Source organism: Vidua chalybeata, chromosome 2 (assembly GCF_026979565.1).
Source record: "Vidua chalybeata isolate OUT-0048 chromosome 2, bVidCha1 merged haplotype, whole genome shotgun sequence".
Taxonomy (NCBI): Eukaryota; Metazoa; Chordata; class Aves; order Passeriformes; family Viduidae; genus Vidua; species Vidua chalybeata.
In genome coordinates, this window is record NC_071531.1 from 78,072,931 (window position 1) to 78,089,910 (window position 16,980).

The 16,980-nt window shown below is 40.3% G+C and overlaps 1 protein-coding gene and 1 long non-coding RNA gene across 7 annotated transcripts in view; one reads left to right on the forward strand and one right to left on the reverse strand.

Annotated features, from left to right (window-relative positions):
- LOC128784039 (uncharacterized) overlaps window positions 1–5,700 on the reverse strand; it is a 46,452-nt gene extending 40,752 nt beyond the window's left edge. For both annotated transcript variants that reach the window (XR_008429343.1, XR_008429342.1), the window contains exon 1: window positions 5,560–5,700. This is a non-coding gene — a long non-coding RNA (uncharacterized LOC128784039). The remainder of the gene's footprint in view (window positions 1–5,559) is intronic.
- Window positions 5,701–5,941: 241 nt separating this feature from the next.
- The window catches only part of PICALM (phosphatidylinositol binding clathrin assembly protein), a 66,265-nt gene continuing 55,226 nt past the window's right edge, over window positions 5,942–16,980 (forward strand). For 2 of the 5 annotated variants that reach the window (XM_053932719.1, XM_053932711.1), the window contains exon 1: window positions 5,942–6,213. In XM_053932719.1, coding sequence (XP_053788694.1) covers window positions 6,084–6,213 — 130 coding nt within the window. In that variant the 5' untranslated portion in view covers window positions 5,942–6,083. The remainder of the gene's footprint in view (window positions 6,214–16,980) is intronic. The other 3 variants (XM_053932689.1, XM_053932696.1, XM_053932701.1) reach the window with 2 other exon arrangements.

The following is a 16,980-nucleotide window of genomic DNA, read 5'->3' on the forward strand; positions in this document are numbered from 1 at the left end:
AGCCTGACTCACTCCAGTGGGCAAGACTCAGATCTCACATAAAGACCAGAGAGTGGAACTACCCATGCAGAGCTTGAAATCAACTCATTGGCATAAACGGATTTATTTGCTTGAGGAATAAAACTAGGATTTACTTTTACTGCATAGACCTGATAATGAGAATACTTTTCACATGTAGGTTTTCTTTTGGGTGAGAAGTCCCATTCAAGTCAGCATTGGCAGGCCCCAGCTATTTACTCTCTATAGTTGGCATTGCCAGCGTCAACATTTTTGTTTCAGCTCCACATCAAAATTCATGTGGGTGTAAAGCTTTCCCAGACACAGAGCATGAGCACATGATCCTCAACATTAATGAGGGAATTGATTAAGCTCTGCTGCACATATATGTGTTCAAGAGTGTGAGCATAAGTACCAATTTTAGCTTGGCAGCAGTGGCTGTTCCATTGATACCCTGCCTGTTTGTTTGCTTATATCTTTCCTTAAAAATATTCCTTTGGGCTGGAGTGTGTTCTGCTTGCTTTTGGCTCAAAGGTGACTGAAGGAAATGGTAGGGGCTGCTTCCAGGTTACAGGAACCCAAAAGGAATGCAGTTCCTCCTGTACTTGTCCTGCTGGCTTGCTGTTTGTGAACTGGCAGGGGAGTGAAATGAATGACAGTGCCCTCTCCGAGGTGCCCAGAGAAGGATTCTTATCAAATGCTGTCTCCTGCCAAGTCTCACAAACTCTGCCAGCCTGCAATGATGGGGAGAAGCATTTGGCAGCAAGGCCCTAGGTTTTCGACATCAAACTAGGAAGAAGGGATGAAGTGTCACTAGCAGGGATGGGGCCACTTTTTTCCTGTATGATAGATGGTCCACAGAAATTTTGGGGAAGGGTATAGGTGCACTTACCATGCTGGTGGGGCTGTGTTGTAAGGTTTGATTTTCCTTATTCAGTATCTGAGTTACTGTGAGAGTGCCCACTGCCAAGAAGGATGTGTAAAAAACCACAATAAGAAAGAGAAGCAGCAGGAGTGCATTAGGAATGTTTGCTGATGGGCAGTGCATGGCAGGTGGAGAGGACAGTAAGCCTCTTGCTCTTCAGAGGTGTCAGTGTTTGACACATCCACTGGGAAGTGTGAACAAAATGTAAGTAAGCTTGTTTCCTTCCTTTCTCACACTCAAAGACATTTACTATGTGCATTTGTCAGCCAGGTAGGAATCCTGCTTATAGCATTAATGACACAATCAATCTTGCAGTGTGCAAGTTTCATGTCAGGACAAGGTGAGAAAAGTGTTAGAACACACAAGAGGATTCAGAAGCATCATATTTGTTGTCCATATCTACTTAGATACTCTCATAAGGTCTGGGAGCTCCTACACAGATATCCTGCTCCTAAGTGAATAAAATTAGTTCTGATTGCTCCCCTCCTGTGCAATGGTACTGACTCACTTTTGTCCCTTCCTATGTTCTTTTCTCGTGTTAAAATTACATTAGCTTTTGGACAGCTGCTTTCTTTATTGACAAAGTCAGCTTCTTTTCAGGGAACAGCACTGCAAGGGACATTGACTACTAGATAACTGGAGCTGCATGAGAAGGTGACACAACCTGCAGAGCTTAGAACACTGTGTATGAGGAAGGAAGTTGGATATTTGCCTTACAGAGAGAGGCACAAAAGAAGAAACGTAAAAGGAACAAAAGAAACTTGAAAGCTGTCACTGTTTCCAGAAAGAAGGAAGAGAATTGGGAAAGAGATCTCTCATTCTATGGGACTATGGACTTGAGGAAGTTGTCTTTGCAAGGAGTGAGTTGGAATAGATGTGACGATAGTGTGGAGCTTGAAGAAACACAGGTGATATATGAGGAATGCAGAGCAAGAACTGAATGTCCCTGTTTCAGCAGGAAAATTCTGGATAGACTCAGGGTGGGTAATTGGATGGATAACGGTGATGTATTTGAAACAGGAATGAACATGAAATAATGATCAGGAAAGGAAGGAGCTGGATACAAGTGAAGCAAAGGGGAAACCTGTGAACAAGCACATTTGGAGTAGTGAAGAGGTATATCACTTTAAAAAGTATCCTAACTACACTGTGCTTCATGACTATTTTGAAATATTCCAGATTGCAGTGATCAGTGATCTTGTTGCCTCATTTCCTCCTAGTGAAGCAACGTGGACACCTTGCCTACATCTGCTGGCTTCTGGTCTTGTTGGCAGCATGAATGAGTAACAAGAACCATACTCCTGGACTACTTCATTTCATTGTGCCACTAACAAGTGTTATTTTAACCATAATTTTTCTTTGTTCTAGTTTAATTTTCTTTCTCTTCTTAGAGGCATTGCTGGAAGAAGTTCATTATTGTCCATAAAACTATTTTATTAAGTTGCTATGGTGATGCAAATTATATTGAATTCTTACTATAGTCACAGAAAACCAACATTGGGTAAGTCTTTGCTGAACTCTTTGAACATGGTTTTGAGATTAATACACTGGAGGTAAACTGGCACAGTTCTACTAGGCTGGGCAAAATTAGGCTACTCAAAAAGTGCGGCAGTAACTGTAGATTTCTGCATATGGTCAGGGAGTGGCCTGGTTCTAGCTGTGCAGCTGCTCTGGAGTTCTCTGTTGCCAGAGGTGCACAAGAAATGGACCCTATAGTGGCCACAGACATGGACAAATGTCATAGAGAGCTACATTTGGGGAGCTGGTGTTTTCTATTTTTTGCAGTCTATTCTACATCTTATGTCTACTCAAATGGATTCTGAATTCCTGGAGCTGACATCAAAACCACCTTCCCTGAAAAGCTGGGGAAAATACTATAACACTTAAGAGCAAATGAAACCACAGTGATCCTTTAAATGGATCATGTGAAACATCTGGAATGTAACTTATTTCCAAATAATTTATACAACACTGATAGGGCATTTCCCAACCTTACACAGGTGGCTTTGCTGCCTTTGCTTTTCCACCCCATTGCCTCCTTGCCCTGTCACATTTACCATTTCCCTTCAGTTGTTCCAATGCCCAGCCCTATTTCAAACTTATTCTCTCTCTTCAACTTCTCTTCACTACACCCTTTAGCTTCCCAAATTATGGTTGATAGGGTTTTTTTGTTGTTGTTGTTTTGGTTGGTTTTTTTTTTTTTTTTTTTTTTTTTTTTTTTTTTTTTTTTTTTTTTGTTGCTGTTAGAAGATATGGCCTCAAATCCTTGGTAATAAGCCTGCAACAGTTTATCAGCCTATGCTCAGCTTTGTTCCTCACTAGTTTTCTGGTTCAGATGGGCTGATTTCTAATAGACCTGAAATTCAGCCAAAACACCTGGCTTAGATCTGAAGCTAATTAATAGTGTCCCCCAGCCCATGGCTCTCCTAATAGTGCTTTCATGAAGCAAGGAGGAAGAGCATGGATGCCAGCAGCACTGGGAGCACCAAATCACCCTGGTGGACTGTAGGCATTGCAGTGTGACAGGCACCTCACCGAGTGGAAATGAATTGTTGAAGAAAATGATATACATAATAAATTACAGAGGTCATGCTGAGGCTAGGTTTTCAGTAGTATGGGAAGACAAAGATCTGTTAGCTTGTTTGTCATTCCAGGATAGCTGAATACCAGCTAAATACTGTCAATTTTGGAGAGCTTGTGAATGCATGATACAGCATTTTCACAAGAGCTACATCCAGATTATGGAAGAACTTTTCACAAGAGAAAAGAATGTTGTTTAGGTTTGCTGCTTCACTAAACATAGGACTCCTTTCTCTGGAGTAGTTTCTCTTTAGATATGTCCTCCTTCCTCCTTTCATTCTCAAGCACACCCAGGCACACAAACAAAAACAAATGAGTTATAAGCTAATCAAACTTGTTTTCTTCAGGTTGGAAAGGAAAAGAGATAATATTTTGATTTCAATTTCCAAATCTTTGGGAGGTGCTCAGATATTATCTACCATAGTGCTTCAAGCTTCTTGCTGTAATGGCATCAAGTGTCTCCCAAGCAATTAAAAAGCAACAAATAATTATCAAAATACATTTTGCCATCAGTTCTCTCATCCATTTCTGCTTATGTACAAGCAGAATTTTTAACTGTGGAGTAAAACTGTGAGCTTTCTGTGAACAAGAAGAGCTGTAAAAAAGGCAAAATTTATTTTTAGTTTTGGACCTTTAAGATCGAGGTCACTTTTTGTTCCCTTAGGAATGAGATATTTTGTCCAAATCTGGTCTCAGAAACTCCTAGAGTCACAAGTTTCCTCTGTTTGGATAGTTTCACTGCTCCTCGAGAAAGTGACAGGCATCATCTAAGAAGAACTGATGGAGCCTAATTTACTCAGGCCAATTCCATGGAATTTCTCCAGATAGCAGCTTGAAATGGGGTGTTGAAATCCAGACTCTAGCTGAAGTTAGCATAAAAAATACCAATGTGTGTTGTTTTATCAGTAGCCTATAGCAGCCCCTGTTCTTCCATAGTGCGAAGTTTTATGCTAAAGCTGTCTTATGCCAGAGTCTGCTGCTGTATACATCAGTGACTTATTTCCCCAGCATGGATATTTGGGAGTCCTAAAGCAGATTAGGAGCCAAAAAGTACAAATACAACAATATCCTCAAAGAGCTTGGCATTAGAAAGAAAGCAAGTTCTACATCTTGCTAGCCTTCCTTACAAACACACACACACACAAATGGCATTATTTGGGTTCAGCTTTCACCAGATGTTCTTTCTCTGACACCAATTTTCCTTACACATTATAAACAGATAATCCTACTTTCACATCCTGTCAGGCAGACAGAGCTGAGTATCATTTGTATACTGCTTCTCTTTTAGTTGCCCAATAAATATTTCAGTGGCTTTATGGATGGGGGACACTTACAACACAGCTCCTCAGGAGGCACTTCTGGGAGAGGAAGAACTTGTGGAATCCTGTGGTTTTGCTGTGTTATTCACTGCTGTGTGTTTGGGGAGGAGGAGAAGAGCCCTGTTGCAAGGGGTAATGGAAGGTGCAGATAGCTGGAGGCTGGGGCGGCTCTTGGGCAGTGGGCGGTGGGAGCTAAGGACGCCAAGTAGCCGCTCCTCACTGTCTGTCACTGGGATACACGTAGCCATGTTTGCAGCTGTAGGTACCAGGCTGGGAGAAGGCACCTTAAGGAACAGTTTCTGATTTTTATGAACAGAAACCAAGTAACTTCGTACAAAATCCCGGGCTGCCAAGGACAGAGTCACGGAGTAAGTCCGAGAAGCATTAGCTGACTAGCTAATGCTGACAGTGGGAGGCAAATCACAAAAGACCTGAAAACCTCCAGTGTTTTTATGCTAGCCATGATGTACATTCGAGAAATTTTTAGCGAGCTTACAAATAAAAATAACTCCGAAGAGAAGCCCGATCGCAGCAACCAGCAGGCTTCGAAACCTTCGCTGCCTAAGAACAGATTTTTTTTTTCCCTTTGAGCTTTCCCTAGCCTAAGGTGACACCAAAGGAGTTTCCATAAAAACTTTGCAGGCTGAGAAATACAAAACTACTTCCTTCAGGGGCGGAGACACTCCCCACTCGCTCCACAGAGACTTTACCCGGCACTGAACCCGAACAGGGGCTCACCGAATCTCCCCAGGGGAGCCTGCCCAGAGGAACGGGAGTATCCCCAAAGGGAAGAGCAGCCAGGGGCTGAGGAGGCTGCTCAGGGATGCCGCGGGAAGCGATCCCGGCCTGAGGAGCGGCTCCCGCCCCGCGCCCCCTCCACTCCCGCGGCGCTGAGGGGGGCGGTGCGTGTCACGCGGGCGGGGCGCCGGGCGGTCACGTGACGCGGGAGAGGCCCGGCAAGGCCCGAGGAGGAGCTCGGCCGCCGCCATTTTCCTGCGGCGCCCAGTGCGTGTCCCTGTCCCCGGCCGGGCGGGCGCGCAGGGGGAGGGGACGGCGGCCGGGGGAGGGGGGCGGGAGGAGGAGGAGGAGGAGGGGTCCCTGCTCGGGTGACAGGTCCGTCCCTGAGGGCGGAGCGGGGGCCGCCTGCGGCACGGCGGGGTGAGGAGCCCGCGCAGCTCCATCCCCCCGGCGACTCCTCCCGTCCCGGCCCCTGAGGAGGGAGCGGAGCCGCGCTCGGTTCCAGCGCCGCCAGCGAACCCGCCATGTCCGGCCAAAGCCTCACCGACCGCATCACGGCGGCGCAGCACAGCGTGACCGGCTCGGCCGTCTCGAAAACCGTGTGCAAGGCCACGACCCACGAGGTCATGGGCCCCAAGAAGAAGCACCTGGACTGTGAGTACCGGCAGGGAACGGCGGCCCGAGGGATCTCCCCGAGCGTCCCGCCGAGGAGCGGGATTGCCCGGCCTGTCCCGAGGTCCCGCTGCGGGGCTGCTGCCCATCCCACCGGCCTCGTGAGGACGGGAAGCCTCCTCAGGCGGAGGAGCTCAGGGTTTCAGCATAGGGCATAGCCCGAGGGCGGGGGCGTAGGGTCGGGGACGTGGCGATGGAGAGCTTGGGAGAGGCTGTTCAGTATATCTGCTCTCCAAAAGGGGCCTTGCCAGTCTTCTTTATGCATAGGGCCCCGGACAGTGTGAGCTCCTGAAGGACAGGACCTGCCCCATACCCCTTTCTTAGGGAAAGTGAGAACCACGGAGGCCAGGCAGAGGAATGGGCTGCAATTTCCTTACTAATTGATCTTATTTGCGTCGTGCTAGGGCAGCACTCCCCCACTCTCTAGAGGACGTGCAGGAGTTTCAGGAAGGAATAGCTCATCAGTTATCTTAATTATTTTTCCAGGTAATCTACCAGGAGGAAAAAAAAACAAAACAAAACAAACTTCTTTAAACAATCATGTAAATCTTCCATGGAGGAAAATATGTGAAACGACTGAGGGGTAAATCTCTCTGTGAGGATGTTCTTAGTCTTCTTTCTAGTCTGTCTCATTCACTTGGGAAGATGTATCTAAGAGGACTTCTTTAGAACTTCAGTAAAGCTGGATCCAATCGTTTTAATATACCATACAGGGTCTGGCCATTTTTCAGCTTCTATTAAGAACAGATTGAAGGTGGGAAGGTTTAAAAGGTTTTCTGTCAACTGTGGTCCGTCTGGGTGATTATGAAGAGAATGATGAACATCAAAGTTCACACTAGTGTTTCTCCCACTAAGTTTCAGTCCTGTAAGGTCACAGGACTGAGGAAGTTCTTGGTCTGAATATCTGATTGTCTTGCATCTGTTTATTCTAGGCCTTTTAAGGATAGCCCCCTCCCTTTCACTTTCCCAAATATATAATAAAAGATACTGGAGAGATTTGTGTGTCTGTGCCTTCTATATGTGTGCTTTCTCCCTTCCTCCCACCCACGTCTGCTGGAGAAGGTCGAGTCTTCATGAGTCTTGAGTCTGTGCCTTCTGAACTGCTCTGTATCCAAATGAGAACACCAGATTATAGTAGTAGGATTAATTGTACTGTAGTTCTTTCTTCTTTCCACCAAAATGTGTGCATGTTAAAGGTTTAAGAAATTCTTGTTCTGTGAGTACCTGAGAGCAATGTGTTACATTTTTTAGGGTAGCCCCAAAACAGCTGCCTCTCTCTCTTTTTGGTATTCCTTCATTCATTTTATCTTTTGGCTGAAGATGATAGTAACTGAGTGCTCTGGTTATATTTGGTTAGCTAAGGGTGTCAGAACACTGAGGAAATCTTTGGGCTTTGAGTAACGTATTGGCAGGTAGAGAAAACACCTTGTCATATGGCATATGTATTGAAATCGTGATGTTACTGGATTTCACACAGCAGAAGTGAGGCTTTCTGGAAAACAAACTTTGCCACGTTTCGCCTGTAATTGTGCTAAAAGTACAGTTTCAGTTATAAGGCATTTAGGAGCTGAAATATTTTGTGATATAGGCTTTGTTGAAAAGAATATGAAGCTGGCCAGAAAACTGCTCTTCAGGTGGGGGTGTGTGTGTAAAAGGGTGATAGTCTGAACAGGGCTGCTGGGAGACAACCTAATGGAGACCTCCAGGGTGCTGCTGCAGAAGGGTGCCTGGACTTCCTTAGAAAGCTGTCTGGTAGTTGCTGGATGAGAAGACCAATTCTGTGTTTCCTTTTTCTACTCTAGACTGTCAGGAGTTTTAGTTTCTGCCTCTCTCTGAGAATTTTTATCAAAGCAAACTTGATTTTTTAATTAGTCCCTCTTCAGTGGTTACAATAGACCGTGGCTAGATGTTTTGTACCCTAATTTGTTTGTTAGAAGTCTCTGTTTCTGGCATCAGGAAATGACACATGGTGTTGTATTTTGAACTTTTTCTTTGTTCATACCCTTTATGGTTGTATGCTTTAAAATAAATATTTTTTACACAAGCTGTGACTCAAGCCCCACTTCTGAACTGTTTGTGCATATCTTCCTTTTACAACAAACAGTTTAACTTGGTAAGGCCTATTAATTGACATCTCATTGTAAATGACAATATACCTGTCTTCATAGGCAGCATGCTGCCTTAATATTTTTCTGATTATTGCTTATTATGATAATAAAGGTAAAACTTACTATAGGTTGTGTCCTGGTGAGTGGATAAGTTGAGTTTTCTTGTACTGTCCTGTAATGAAGTCTTAGTTTTGTAGCATGTTCTGTGACCATGACATACATTCTTGTCACTGTATTTCTTGTACAGATCTCAAGATTTGACTGTCCTGTTACTGCAATTCTTTCTTCATTAGGCTTGAGATGTCACAAACAGATTTAACTAGCTCAGCCTCTGTTAACTCATAAAAATGGAGGGAAGTTTGACATAGATACTCGTGAACTTATATTCCTGTTCATATTTATCTTGCTCCTGACAGTGTGTGGAGTTTGAAAACTGAAGTGCTCTCCATCCTGAGTTACCTCTATTTCCCTCAGTGATGGTTATCTTTATCAAGGAAGTTAAAAAGGAATTTTTTCCTTAGCTCATGATGGTTAAAATGTAATATACTTCAAAGAATGCTTTCTCTCCCATTACAAAGCTTAGTTGTTTGGTTTGAGAGAGAAAGACTTCTAATTTACAAGTGGACATGGCTTGTGATAGGTAGTAACATCATCTTGAGGCTGTATACTTGAATCCATGATACTGGTTTTTTCTTCTGCTTTGAAGGTCCAGCCTTAGAGCTGGGATAAGGATTCTGTTTGGTGATTCGAGTGTTGCTTTTGTTGTGATGGATTACTTGTTTTACAGAAATCAAGTTTAATAGCCTTGGAACCCTCAAAGCATAGTTCATGAATTTCTTTTATGGAAAACCTAGTTTCACTAGGACTTTGTCCCAGTTTTTACACCTATCTGAGCAGTGGGAGCGCTAAACTGCTTTGTGGGTTTAACTTGCACATGGAGATTGATATAACCCTTTCTTTCTAGTTAGTTTTTTTGTCCCCACGTTGAGTGTTGGATAATGATGCTAAGAACAAGTGCTTCAGGTTGTTTGAATATAAATGGCGCTGGGAAAGTTGTTGCCAGATATCATTCCTTCTTTACATGATTCTGAGAGGGTGGTGTGCTTGTGTTTGTGTGGTGGATAATTAATATTAGAAATCTCTGAAGTTAATGCCTAGTAAATTTCACTGGGTGGGTTCAGTGAAGCTGATGTAACAGTGACAGCTCAGTAGGCTTAAAAATGTTTGTGTGCATGTTGTGGAGTGTACTTAAAACAGCTTTGTTGTGATACGCATTTAGGGTTGGCCTCTTGAATGAGTGTGGCATAGTAACCCTATCTGCTTGTAGCTAATGGAGTAGCTCTCTTTAAATGAGAATGTGGATGGATGACTTGGAAGGAAGTTGTGATGCTGTAATTATCCATTCTGAACAGGAAATATCTCTATAATTGAGCCAGAGTGTAATTTCCTTGATTTCTTATTGTGAAAGAAAATGTGTCTTTTTAAGGAAGACAGTAAATCAGAACCCTGCCCTGTGTTGGGTAGGTGTCTATGAGAAGCTGTGTAAGTGAAAGTAAACTTGAAGGAGCTTGTTGGGAACTTAATTCCTTAAGTCACTAATGTCAGCTGCTTTGGTTTTGTCTAGAGGCTACTACTGGGATAGAGAAAAGCCCAGCTAAAGACTTGCTTAATGTTTGTGCTGGGGATAGCTTCTATTTCAAACTGAGATGGTATAAAGAGGGTAACTTGTAGAACTGAGGGACAAGGATCATTGCTTTTCCCTGGATCACCCAAGAGATTTGTAGAAAAGCTGGGAAAACCAGCATTGTAATGGTTCACGTGCCTTTACATGCTAAAGTGTAACGGGGAGATGAGGTGAATTAACTCCTAGTTCTGTGGATACTTCTGTGTTCTCCAGTAGAAACAGAAACACGTTCCTTTTATGGTATTTTAGTGCTTCAACAAACTCATATTTTGTCTCTGGTTTTGGCAGAATCACCTGAAGTTTCTTGCAGCTTTGCTTCCCTTTCTGTAATTGACTTAAATTTCTGGAGGCAATCCATTGTTGTTTTTGCTTAGAAATGTTCCTAGTAACTATAATTATTTCAAATACAGATAATTGCATTATTGCAACTTTCTTTTGAAGTATTCAGTTTTCTGAGTTTTTTCTCTGATTCCTTCATAGTTTCTTTCTTTAGCCAACTTTCTTACTTTTTACTGGAATTCCTTTGGAATATTTGTTCGTGCCTTTTAGTAAGAGTATGAGAACTATCATACTCCTCCTGGCTGCCAGAGGGACAACTTTCTACTACAGCTGCTCATTTGCAGTAAGAATAGCTATGTAGTTGTGCAGCTGTTGTTTTATTTTACTTAGCCTGAAGCAGTATTCTGCTTCAGATGAAGTAAGAGGCAGGAGCTAAGGAGGAGAAGCTGTAGGACACCTGCAGTCAGCTTCCTGTGAATCTTCATACCACCATTGTTTCCCAGTAGGTAGCAGTGATTATTCAGGTCTCATGTAACTTCGGGCTGTAGCCCTAGTTGAGATATTTTTTTTAATGATTTTTTTTTTTAATGGTGCTGTAATCTCTTGCATTTACTAGAAGAGACGCTTGGGAGAAACATTCTTTTGCAGTTCAGCCTGTGACCTAATGATCTATATCAGTCTTCAGTTCCTAATCCTAAAATCAGTTTTTGATTTGTAGATGTGAAAATTTTAGGTTGTCCCTAATGACTTGTCTCACAAAGTAATGGTAGTTTGCATAATAATACAAGAGATGACTTATCCATTATGGAATTTAAAGCTTCCTGACTTTTACATTTGTTGCCGTATGTAAAGTACATGATTTGTTGATGATGGTAGAATTCTGTGAAAGTTCACTTAAAAAACGTTACTGATGTCTTGCTCCCTGTGGAAAACGCAACGTTATTTCTGAAGCCAAGACACCTTTTGTATTTGAAAGCTTAATTTATCAAACAGCTTTCTTAAATTGAAATTTCTCACTACTGTTAAAACATTTTCACTCAAAATATCGCACACATCAATTAATGCTTTAAAAATAACACATATTAGCTTTACTGCTAGTAGGATATGTCCACTTCTCTGTAAACTGAATTAGCTGTTTCTCAACCATGATAGTAGAAATCAGGTAAGAATTGTAAATGACTTGTGTATAAAGTCTTGAAGCCCTCTACTGGGGCAGTTGTTTAGTATTTTCAAGTAGTTTGCAATACAAGTTTAAAGCAATAATCTCAAGTATGTGTCCTTTTGAGTATTTTAGCAAACTCTTCTGCTGCAAACTTTGCCTCTTGTTCATGAGTATGTGAATTTAACCATTTAGATTTTCAGTTGGTCGAAGTCTTAACTCTGGGAGTAGTTGCAATTTGGAGCTTAACTTTATCTTGCAAAGACTTGGGTATGAGAGAGATTTTATTACTGATTGTATCTGCAGCCGATTAAAAGTAGCCAACAAGTAACTTACAAAAAAGAATGCAATCAAGTGGAAAGAAGCTCGTGTTGCTATAAAATTATTTGGCTTGGTATTTTTCTTGCTCTTCTGGCCATTTTCTCCATTGTGAAGTATGATCATGTATGGGCAGATTATGAACTCTTAGTAACTTCAAAGTGACTGTATCCTTCAAAACATGAAGAATTAAATATTGTTCTACTTTGTATTTCACTCTAGTTTATCAATTCAGAGCTTTATCAATTGGCTGGTAGTTTCTAAACTTAAAAATAATTTTAGTAAATTCAGTGCTAAGGTGTGGTAGTCTCAAATCTCCTAATGGTAAATCCAAGTTATGAGTAATATGTCACAAATCGGGTATTGGGATTTTAGAAATTAGGGAACTAAGCTGTATTTAACTGTGAGAATAACTTAATGAAGCTAAGCATTTCATACAGATTTAGCAAATACACTGGATTTTCTGATTGTGGCTAAAAATCTCCTGTGCTCTTTTGCTAAAGGGGCTTTATTAAAGTAATGCTTATCTGGATCATTTGCAATATTATACAAGAATAAATTAGGCTTTTATAAGTTTTACCTCAGAAGATATGGTGTAAATGAACAAGATCTACATCAGAATTTGACTTGGACAAGTTAATTCACACAATGAAGCATAAGAGAATTTACTGGAGTGAACAGTGGTGGCATAAAGGGAAATCTTGAGACTTTTATGCAGGTCATGACATAAGTAGTCTAAATTAAAATAAATTTTAAAACCTCCCAAAGTGGGGATTATACTCATTCTGAGCTCTTCTATGTACTTTCATTCATACTGATGTTAATTTACCGAGTTGTCATCAACTCCTTTTTATCTTTTCTTCTGAAAAGACACTTCTGAAATCTTTACTTGCTGTCCTTTATTGTTTCCTCCCAAGCAAGCAGGCCTTCAGTCACAACATTCATATGCTCCAGCAGCGGTGCCATTCTAGCAGTAGTGATTCTTTCACTGATGTGGGAAGTGAGAAGTTTGCATGGGTTGAAACTGCTCTGGTATTTCACATATTTACTCTAAATATGGTGCTTGCAGTAGCTCAGCTATTCCATTTGCTGGCTGTGTGTTAAGACATCAACAAAGTGCCTGTACTGTTTGTAACCTTTCTTGATTTTTTGAACAGCTAATTTAATAAAATTTAAAGCACAAATAGTGTATAAACAAATTTTCCATGTTAACAACTTGTAAAAAAGTACATTCTTTTATCCATTTACAAAAAGATGATAATGAGGTTCATATCATTCCTTAATTGCTTTTGTTCCAAAAAAAAAAAAAAATAATAAACCCAACAAAACCTAACCAACCCACTGGTATTCATCTGCACAGCATAACTATCTGAAGTTGCCATAGTCAACTAGATTGCTGACTCAAAGTGTGTAACATACAAAGTTTTAAATTAAACTCAAGCTACAAAGCTATAGACAGAAGTAAGCATGTTTTAAATACTTATTTTTCATTTAAATAAAAAAGTCTTTGCCTTCACCTGGCAGTAAATCCACTCAGAGCAGGTCTGGTTGTCTGTGATTTGTTACTATGTCTGCCAGATGAGAAGGTTGAATGGCTTGGCTGTCAAAAGGTAGATGGTGTCTTCATGTTCCTTGGTGTTCTTAAGGGCTGCTTATAACTTGCTGTTGGTAGTGTTCGGGCTTTTCTGGGGTGGATGCTGACCTCTAAAGTGACCTGAAGTGTTTCTGTACCTCTCTTTTGCTGTTCAAGTGTGCACTTTTAGTCTTGGGTTTTGTTTTGTTATGTAGCATGTCCCTTTCTTCCCATATGTTCAGAAGTTGCATCACCATTTTACCTACATTTGTCTGCAGTTGCACTTGGTTTATTTGGCTGGTACCTCCACTCTTGCTGACCAGTGGGTCAGTATTTAATTGGAAATGGGCTCACACTTGAATTTCCATTATCCCCTTTCCTTCTCTCTCTGCCCAGTATTATCATAGTAGTTTCAGCCATCATTGCAGCCTATTTCAAACATTATGAATTTTTCTACTCAGTGACTCTATTCTGGATCTGACCTTATTTTTTATGTGAAGTGTAAAACCTTGTGTGAACTGAAGTGATGGTTAAGTCTCCATACAGAGAATAGTGGTGTTATTTGATCACGTTTAATTCTGTCCCCTTTTCTATTTGCCAGAAGCCACTGGTGTTCATAATAAATCCGTTTGTTTAGAAATATTTACTTGATTATGTATTGCAGCCTCATGCAGTTGTAGTTCCCAAAGCAATTCTTAATTTCTGGGTTGATGTAAAGCTGGTTTCATTGAGTCTTGCTTACTCATAAAATGTCTTCATTCTTCTGTCTCACAAGGAGCAATTGAATTTAATATTTATATAAGCAGTTATGTCAGTTTGTAAGTTTTAGGGCTGAACTTCAGGTGTTTTATGTGCAATTACTTTTTATTCGTCGTGAACCGTAACTAGTTCAAATCCTAGTTGCAGATAAAGAAAAATGTATTTTTGAATAATATCCTTGTGGTTTTTTATTCTCTTGAGAAGTAAAGTTTCTTTACTGTTTAGAAATATACTGGAATCCTTAGGTAGATTTCAGTTTTGAATTAATTCTCTGGATGTCCATGTCCCTTAGCTTTCATTGATATAGCCATGTTTGGATCAGCTGGTTTTTATTCAAATTACTGAATTTGGATTTATTATCCTTTAAATCAGTTTTTCTGTTATGTATTAATAACCTGTCTTAAATTCCTCACAGATTATTTCTCCCTAGAGTGTTTGCATTTCAGTCAGGAGTGTTACAGTGCAGCACTGCAGAATAAGATTTAGAGTATCAAAAATACATGTGAAGTGGATTTTAATCATAGGAAAAAAAGAAAACAGTGAACCCAAATATGAACACCTCTGCATTTGGGGACTGTAGTTATTTCTAATAAGGATATTTCATGCTTAGTACGTTGTCACATTTGATTAGCAGTTGAATGGAAAAGCTCAGGATGCACAACTCTTAGCTGTAAGCTGTTTGATACACAAGGACTAGTACACTATTTGTTGGGCTTTGAGGAAAAATGGTTGTCTGGATACAGACTTATTTTTAGGCTCTTGATAATAAGAAGTAATTGATATTAATAAGTTAATAAGAAGCTAGCCCAAGATTTTTTCCTGACCTGTTCAGTTGAAATGCCTTGCCACTATATAGCATCATTTAAGCCTATCAAATGTAACATAAATTAAATAAATTTCCAAGCAGGTTACTTTGCATTAAAAGTCTGGAATATATGAAGTTTGTTTCAGTGCTGAATTTGGTGTGTAAGCGGATGGAAATCCAAAGAAGTTTATGTGTTAGTTCTCAAATACTAGGGAGCAGCCCATTTAGTATAACTTCTGAAATTCGAAATTTCATTGTTATGAATTTGAATTGAATATGCTTCAAATTTCATTGTTAAATGTTTGAAGCTCATGCATTTCTAGGGTCTGATTTTCTCTCTTGTTTTGCTGGGTTTTTTTGCTTTTTGTTTACACATAGTTTATGAGGAGACTTTCTTCATATTTAATGATCTGTAAGTAAAATACAGTGAGTTGAAGGAGATGCTTTTGTCCTTATTTTAAACTGTTAATGAGGAGTCTTTGTAGACAGGAATGTGGCGAGTCTCTTGGTATATACTAGGGCTGACACAAGATGTCTTAACACATAGTTTTACCAGAGTTCCATATTTGTTTTAGCTCTCTGAGGTTTTAATCAATGAACAACCTTACTTTGAAGTAAATGGAATAACTAGTTCTTTTCTTTTTTGAGCTTTTCTTATGAAACAGTTTAATTTTAAGGATAGAATCTGGCTGAAGGTTTCTTTCCTTTTACTGAAAACCAAAAGACAGATGTTATTTACTACTTTTCTTGGCTTTAGTTTATCTTTGAGGCTGTTTGTGATAGGGACATGTCTTTGTTCATGGAAAACAGAAATTCCCAGTTGAAAGCTGTGGATAGTGAGGAGCTCTTTCTGTATACAATTTCCCTTACCCATCCAGTTTCAGACTAACAAGTTTGAAACTCCATGTTGGCTCTGAAGCTTTGTGAAACTTGATGACCCCATGGTCACTAATGAAGGGCTTGGGAACAGTCTCTAAAAGTGAGACATGAGGGAAAGAACTGATTTGGATTTGTGAAACTCAGACATAACAGTGTTGCTGTAAAGAGGATGTGTTCCCTTTGGTAAGATCCTCTGCTTTATGTACTGAGAATTGGTAAAGCTTAGTGTATGGTCCTGGAAAAATTCAGCTTCCTTTTTAGTCTGCATGTTAAATGATGGTTGTTCCTGCGCCATCCTAACCTCTTATCACAGTATGTTTTAAAATTTTTACTCTGAGCAGCATGGACATGCTCTGTAAGGGATGGTTTTGTTGTGCCCTTGTAAAAGACTGCTATTCAAATGTGCATTGAAGATGTGCTTGGGATGAGCCAGAGTGAGTCTTGTTTGGTCAGAGAGCTCCAAATATCTAATGGGAGATGTTAGTCTAAATTGAAAAAGGAAGTAAAAACTAAATTAGGCAGGCATTTCCAACATTTCTATTAATAGAATGGAGGAATTTAGCTGTACTTTTGCTTGACTGCCTCCCTTCATGGAAGAGCTTCACACTCACAGTACATGAGTGTCAGTTGAAACAATTTTGTGGTGATATCTCTGCTTTTATGGGTAGACAGGTTGTTTTTGGTTTTTTGGTTTTTTTTAGCTCTTGTGCTCTGCTTTTTCCAGTTTTCTAGAAGTTCATGTCAAAATCTGATCCGGTTTTGGTCAAAAGAAAAGGTATGAAAGTGGTTGTCAGTAACAGATCTCCTTTAATGAGTTCACCTACTTTTAAGTGCAAAAAGTGAAGTAGATTGTATGGAATTGATGGAGTTTGTGTTGAAATGACTGCAGAAGTGCTCTAAATCCATGTATCATGAATCCTTGTTACATAAAAAATGGTAGTTGATAAAGTAGTGACTCTTTTTTAACCAAAATGACCAGAATTTTGCATGTCACCAAATACATTGACATGGAAGGAATAGTTTCTTGATTTTTGTTATGCTTTGTTCTCCTATTCCTAATGGGAAAAATGAAGATTAGTCTCACATAGGAATTAGACAGAAGTCATATCAAAATATCTGGTGTGCAGAGTGTTTTTTTTTTCCATATAGAGAAAGATAAAACTCGGCCACATTGTGCAAAACTGT